Genomic DNA, 7,316 nt, shown 5'->3' on the forward strand with positions numbered 1-7,316 from the left:
CTACTAGCGCGCCTCCATGTCTGTATGCAAAATGTCATGTTGTCACGGAGTTATCCAGATAAATCTGTGCCCGTGACAGCGGGACAGTAGGCTTGTGGGCCCTTAGGCTTCCCCTCACCCCCCAAAAAAAACTAAGCAGCAGCAACAATCAGAGGAGAACTTATTTTACTAACTATGATGTCGGAATGCAAGATGACGCGATATAATACAATCTAATAGAATGTAAAGGTAATAAATCAAATGAAATAAGAGAAAGAGAGAGAAAGAGAGAGAGAGAGTGAGAGTGAGAGAGCTTCCGAAACCGAAAGCGCAACTTGATGAAGGCACATGGCTTGGAAAGCACACCCACTCCTCTCCCTGCCAGCAACTGAAAGCGAAAGGCCGTGTGCAACCAGATGACGTATCTTCCGTGATGTATCTTCCTTCTCTGACCGTGAGGTCTGCTGGGATACGTAGTTCTTCTTCTCTTTTGTCCATGATGTTATGATGTGGAATACCAATAGCAAAATTACAAAGCCATGACAAGCCCCTAAATCTCCATCCAACTCTGATCTCTACAGCCAGACCCAATCTCTACATCCAGGCCCCCAAGACTCCATTCAACCACAAAATCCATCATTCAAACCCTTATACCTCATCTACAACAAATCCTCCATCCACCCCACAATCCTCCAAGCAGACCAAAGCCTCCAACCAACCCAACCTTTCTATCCAGCCCCAAAACCTCCATCGAGACTGCAGATCCTTCATGCAGCTGCCAGATCAACCTGTGGCCCCTAAATCTCCATCCAGCCCCACAAAATCCGCCATCTGTGCTCAAAAATCTCCATCGAGCTCACAAACTCTCCAGCATTTCCCCTTCCACCACCAAAAGGGGGAAGTCAGATCTCCTGCCCTTCCCCTCACTGCTGCTCGCACACACAGCCCTCCCACACACAAACTTCCTCTTCTCCTCCAGTTTATGGTAAACCCCTATGTCACGGAGCTATTTAGATCAATCTAGATCAATCTATGCCCGTGACAGGGGGGCTGTAGGCCAGTGGGCCCCTTGGTTCCCAAAAAATGGGAATGGAGAAAGGAAAGGGGTAGAGGAACGGGAGCTGGGCTCAGAGTGGGAAAGAGAATGGAGCAGAGTCAACGGTCAAAGGAGGAAAACTTTTTTTACTGACTAATATCGGAATGCAAGATAACACAGTATAATACCATCTAATTGTAATTGTGAGTAGCAAATCAAATAAAATAAGAGAGAGAAGGTTTCCGAAACCAAAAGGCCTCCTAGAATGAAGGTGCATGGCTTGGAAGCACACCCAGCCCTCTGCGTGGCTACCAGAGAGAGAGAGAGCCGACAGAGCCCGATCCCGTGACTTCTGTGCCGTATCTTCCTTCTCTGACTGTGAGGTCCTCTGGGATATGCAGTTCTTCTTCTCTTTTGAGAAGCAGGTATCTGGAAGGTTGTCAATCCACGGAACTGAAGTATTAACCCTTTAATTACCCATGCTGTCCATGATGTTATGATGTGGAATACCAGTAATAACATTACTAAACTATGACCCCTTGGAGAACACCATTCACTGCCACGCTCTGGCAACGCTTTGCAGGCAGCTAAGATTTGACAGTCTGTGTGGGGCACCCCAACAGGGACTGCAGTCGCACCTCTATGCATGGCAGTCCATGGCCAATCCCCAAACACACCACCCCTTGGGGACCTCAATTGCAACACTGCGGAGGTGACATCATGTCACTTCTTGTCCCTTGGAAACGGAAAGCTGCTCTTGGCCACATCCTTTCTCTGCTGCAGTCTCACTGTCCCCACGCTGCTCCTGCCTCATGGCACAAAAGACGGTGGCCCTCATCCTCGGTGAGTGACAATGGGGACGTGGTGCCACGGGGGTTGGTGGCCCTGTGTGGGACCAGGACCATTTCCCTTGCAGGTTGGTGGCTGGTGGCAGTGAGCAGGGCACAGCAAAGTGAGTATGGGGACAGGGGGAGAATGGGGACGGAGGGAGGGGAGCGTGGTCAGCGGGCCAGCAGAGGGGCTGAGGAGGATGTGCAGGGACAAGGCTGACTGCTGTCCCTTGTCCTAGTGCTCCGACCCTCCCTGTCGCTGCACCCCAGCCAGGGGGTGTCCCTGGGGGACACTGTCACCCTGCGCTGCCACCTGCCCCAGCCAGCTGCCTGGGTCCGACTCTATCGGTACCAAAATCCAGCATACATCGAGCAGAAGGACAACGTGCAGGACATGGCTGAGTTCTCCCTGGCTGGCATAAAGCAGGTAGATGCAGTGAGATATCAGTGCCAGTACCAGGGGTTGGAGCCTGCAGAGGCATCTGAGAAGAGTGACCCCGTGGAGCTGTTGGTGACAGGTGAGGGCACTGGGGAAAGCAGATGGCCCTGGGCTGTTCCCACAGGGCTGTGTTCCATCTCTGTTACCTCTCTGTGCTCAGATCACAGGTATCCCCCACCTGGCATTTCCCTGAGCCCCAGAGAATATGTGAAGATGGAGACCAACATCACCATCCAGTGCTGGAACCAGGAATACAGGGGCACCATCTTCCTGCACAAGGATGGGCACTCAGCCCCTATCCAGCACCAGGAACCCGATGGTGGGGGCACTGCCACCTTCACCCTCTTTAGGGTGACCCTAGCTGACTCTGGCACCTATAGGTGCTCCTACCGCGTAGGGGGCTCCTACCTTCTGTCTTCACCCCTTGGGGATAATGTGACCCCTTGGGGAAATGACCTTTCTGCCCTCAGCGGAAACATATCCCCGGTTTCTGCCCTCCATCCTTCCCACTTATTCTCATCACAGCTGCTGCAAGCAGCCTCGCAGTGGGTTGGATGGCTTGTGCCACGGCATTTGCCATAACTTGCCCACTACGCTGTTGCTCTGCCCTACTAGCAAGATCCAACATTTCTCCAACCCCAGCATCTTCTGGGAGTGTAGCCAGCAGGCGCTGCATAGAGGGATTAGCATTCTCAAAGGCAAGCAGCTGAAACATGCTCTGTTTAGCTTCCTCGGACGTCTCTGCTTGACTGGCAAGAGCCTTCCACAGGCTGTCCAAAAATGGTGGATATGGCTCGGTTGGGCCCTGCTGAGTGGCAGCGAACAATGGCCAAGGTTGCATGTCAGGCACAGCATTCAAGGCCATCTTAGCCAACTGAGCTGCCAAGTAATGCAGTTTTAAAGGATATGTTAACTGTGCTGCCATATTCCCATATGCTCCCAAACCCGTTATCATGTCAGGACTAATCCCAAACAGGACATCCCCCTGGTTACGCGGACGCCCACCCTCCACCCGCGCTAAGTGTTCCCACTCCCGTTGCCAAATAATAACTTGAGAAAGAGTTAACAACAGCCTAGCCAGATTAGCACAGTCCATCGGGGAATTACCATCAGCAGTAAATAGCCAATCAAGCATAATTCGCGCCACATCAGACTTTATCCCGTTCTCTCCTACAGTCTTTTTCGCTTGCTGCAAAACTTTCCACTCGTGTTGCTCCTATTGCGGTCCTTGGGGACTCTGCATGAGTGGACAGGCAAGTGCACCTGCTGTTTGCCACTCACCTTCCAGAATGGCATCCCAAATTATGCAAGTCCATCTCCGTTCCACTACTGGAGCCCCTTCTGCCACAGTTAATGAGACAGAGGAGCAGAGGATGGCTTTGGAACGCAGGAGTCCACAGCCGGGATTTGCTGAACCAGTTGTTGCACCGATTGGGCCGGTTTTATAGGGACTAAGTTCAGCGCGCGGTCCCTTCGACCCTCTAGCTTCTGTCTGGCTTTGTCGCTTTGTCTCCGTAATTCAGATACTGTAGGTTGTCCTGGCGTTGCCATAGAAACTTGATGACGGTCAGGGGGGAATAAGTCTGCCTCCGAGTCAGACTCCTCGTCTCCACTAACCGGCAGAGGGACTTGCTGCAGATCAATGGGGGAAGGAGGATCGAAGGTTGGCAGGGGCGGATACAGCGTCGGCCGGCTCGCCATGCCCCCTTGCTCTCTGTCGTGATGTACTTCCGCATCTTAATGCCAGTCGCCGCAGCCGACTGAGAAGGAGCTTCCCCCTGGGGAGGTGCTGACGCAGCGTGGTCTGCGGAGGCCCCTGCTCCCACACCCAACTATTTCGCCATGGATGAACACTGCCTTGACCCCGCCAGGCCCCTCACTGCCATTGGTCATCTAAAGAGATTGAAAAGATGAGAGCAGCTCTTGGGGAAATTAGAGGACCCTGTCTTCGAAGGAGCGGCTATAACTTGGGTAGGAGAGGCAGCCACTTTCACCTCCGCTCTCATAGTCTTAAGAGTATTAATCATGATTTGTGACTACAGCGCCTAGGGCTGTAGTCTCCTTCTCCTTGCCCTGAATGGATGTGTCCCACATGCAGTCCCCAGTTTCGTGCCATTCTTCCACTATGAAAATGAACTGAGGAGTTTTCAAGAACCCCTGTTCTCAGGCCCACATTACTAGCTTAGCTAGGTCTTTGTCCTTCACTGTCTCCCCTCGCTTAGTGAGGATAATAAGAAGCAGTGTCTGTGCAGCTGCAAATTCCACATCCATGCTAGCAGCAGTTGGTGGAGGAGGAAGCTGCACAATCTTCCTACCCGAGTTGCTATCCTTTTTGGCATACGGCACTCACCTCGCCGCGGGTCTGAGTCGTTGTCCTCTCGGCACACGCCGCTCTGAGCTACCGTCCTCTTGGCAAACAGCACTTACCCAGAGCAACCTTCCCCGCTCCCGTTGCCTCCACGTCAAACCGCTGTGACAACTCTCGAGCGTCCCGCTGCCTCCACGTCGAATCACAGTGGCAACTTGTGCGGCTTTCCCGGGTCCCTGTTCGGGCGCCACTTCCAGGAAGGTTGCCCAAAACGAACCACATGTCTTCATAGAAGTAATGGTGGAGCTTCGATTTATTGCCCAAATCAGCTCATACAGAAATACAGGGTGCACACGGAGATAGACAGCTCATGATTGGTTAGCATACAGAAATCACGCGTCTTGCTCGCATAGCTATTGGTCCAGCATTAATCATCACGTGGCTTTTCACACTGTTCCTCACATTCCATTGCCTCAGTCTCTCCCCAGGCTAGCTTCCCCCTTATCTTAACTGCAGCCTCAGCTTTTCTTTTTGCTTTGACAGCTTCAAGGTCTCATTGCCTGGGTAGTGCACGTAGCACTCGTACTCACAATGTCTTTGCTCTTTGAGCCATTCTCCTACAACTGGAGATGGCGGAGAACAGTATGGCTGTGAGGAGGGACAGCTCTTGTAAGTGTGTGGGTGTGGTCAGTGATGGTGTGTTTGGGGATGTGGGGGGACTTTGATTTGGGGTAACACTGGTCCGATATTGAGAGTAAATATGTGTGCCTTTTGGGGGTCCTATTACATTGTATGGATTGCCCACACTGTCAGGGGGATGTTTATGGCGGGGTTTTCCCCAGTTGGTGCAAGGACTTTGATTTGGGCCCTGGGGGATCTCCACAATGCAGATTTGTGCTTCCCCCTGGTCAGGATTTTGGGGCATCACACAAGGTTAGAGTAAGCCATCTGATTTGGGGGATCCCGGGGTTCCTCATGGGCAGGGATTTGGGTTCCAGATGGAGTATGGGGCGCCCAGGAACAGGCTGAGATCAGGGGTCCCTGACCCAAAGACCTATCTAGAAGTGCACAGCCTCAGGAATTTGTGGGTAGGCACCGGAGTCAAAACAGAAGGGGAGCATTGTGGGGTTATGGGGGATGAAGGGGGTGTGAAACTTGTTGGACTTGTGAGAATAGACAGGGGATGCAAGAGGAGGCAGGTAATGCTTGGGTGGATTTATTATGGATCAATAAAGGATGGACACAGATGCACAAGATGACTGGGACTAGATAATTTATAGGGTCTGGAAGGGGAGGCAGGGGATACATGATGGATTTATAGGTGGTGGGATGGGGGCAGAGAACATCTGAGGGAATCGATAGGCAATGTATAGTGGATGCAATGGTACACCTGGTGGATTCTACAGAGGAATGAAAGGAGTGGAAGGGGAAAACTGGGGAGATGTGTAGGAGATGTACAGGAGATCCAAGCCATTAAATCCCTTCCCGACCCAGACTCTCATCTCTCTGTATCCAGAGGCTGGGGGCATCGATGACAAAGAAGATGCCGAGGCCAAAGATGAGGGCAGCAGCGCAGCCCCTCACCACTGCCACCACCAGGTTCCCACGGGACACCAACTCAGCACCTGTGGGGTACAGGTACTTGGGTGTGTTCATCCCCAGCATCACCTCCATGGGGAAGGGATGTGATGACACTGCCACCCATGGGCGGCACAGGGGGCAAGCAAATGGGGGGCTTGTACCTACCTGGGGGTGCAGGTGTGGGAGTCACCTCCAGCGTTACGCTGTCCCCAAGGGGTGAGGACACAAAGAGGGAGGCCTTGGTGTGATAGGAGCACCTGTAGGTGCCACTGTCAGCTGGGGTCACCGCAACAAGGATGAAGGTGGCTGTGCCCCCGCCACGGGGTTCCTGGTGCTGGACAGGGGCTGAGTGCCCGTCCTTGTGCAAGAAGATGATGCCCCCATAGCCCTGATTGCAGCACTGGATGGTGACATTGGTTCCCACTTCCGCAATTTTTTTGTGGCTGATGGAAATGTTAGGTGGGGAATATCGATGATCTGAATGCAGGGAGATAACAGAGATAGGACATGGCCTTGTGGAGAATGCCCAGGCCTATCTGCTTGCCCCATAACCCTCACCTGTCACCACCAATTCGATGGGGACACTCTTCTCTGATACCCCCGGTGGCTCCAAAACCCGGTACTGGCACCAATACTTCATTGCATCTTCCGGCTTTACACAAACCAAGGAGAACTCAGCCATGACCTGATGCTTGTCCATGTCCTTGTAGGATCTCAAAAGTCCATCCTGGTAGAGCTCAACCCAGGCAGCCGGCTGGGGTAGGTGGCATCGCAGGGTGACAGTGTCCCCCAGGGAAACCCCATGGCTGGGGTGCAGCGACAGGGAGGGTCGGGGCACTAGGACAGGGGACAGCAGTCAGCCTTGTCCCTGCACACCATCCTCAGCCCCTCTGCTGGCACCCTGACCACATTCCCCTCCCTCTGTCTCCATTCTCCCCATACTCACGTTGCTGTGCCCTGCTCGCTGCCACCAACCACCAACCTGCAAGGGACACAGTCCTGGTCCCACACAGGGCCACCAACCCCTGTGGCACCACGTCCCCATTGTCACTCACCGAGGATGAGGGCCACCGCCATTGGTGCCATGAGGAAGGAGCAGCCTGGGGACAGTGAGACTGCAGTGGGGACAGGGAGTGGCTGGAG

The 7,316-nt window shown here is 53.3% G+C and overlaps 2 protein-coding genes across 2 annotated transcripts; one reads left to right on the plus strand and one right to left on the minus strand.

Annotated features, from left to right (window-relative positions):
• The first annotated feature begins 1,827 nt into the window (after positions 1–1,827).
• LOC112531224 (leukocyte immunoglobulin-like receptor subfamily B member 2) lies at positions 1,828–3,016 on the plus strand. Its single transcript, XM_046904790.1, has 3 exons — positions 1,828–1,858; positions 2,172–2,363; positions 2,445–3,016. The coding sequence occupies exons 1-3, from the start codon at positions 1,828–1,830 to the stop codon at positions 2,864–2,866; spliced, it is 645 nt and encodes a 214-aa protein (XP_046760746.1). The 3' UTR covers positions 2,867–3,016.
• A 2,249-nt stretch (positions 3,017–5,265) lies between these two features.
• LOC100857570 (T-cell-interacting, activating receptor on myeloid cells protein 1-like) lies at positions 5,266–7,004 on the minus strand. The gene is made up of 3 exons (XM_025146066.3): positions 6,732–7,004; positions 6,339–6,650; positions 5,266–6,217 (listed from the first exon to the last, which is right to left on the minus strand). The coding sequence occupies exons 1-3, from the start codon at positions 6,871–6,873 to the stop codon at positions 6,066–6,068; spliced, it is 606 nt and encodes a 201-aa protein (XP_025001834.3). The 5' UTR covers positions 6,874–7,004; the 3' UTR covers positions 5,266–6,065.
• Between the last annotated feature and the right edge of the window lie 312 nt (positions 7,005–7,316).

This window comes from Gallus gallus, chromosome 31 (genome assembly GCF_016699485.2).
Source record: "Gallus gallus isolate bGalGal1 chromosome 31, bGalGal1.mat.broiler.GRCg7b, whole genome shotgun sequence".
Taxonomy (NCBI): Eukaryota; Metazoa; Chordata; class Aves; order Galliformes; family Phasianidae; genus Gallus; species Gallus gallus.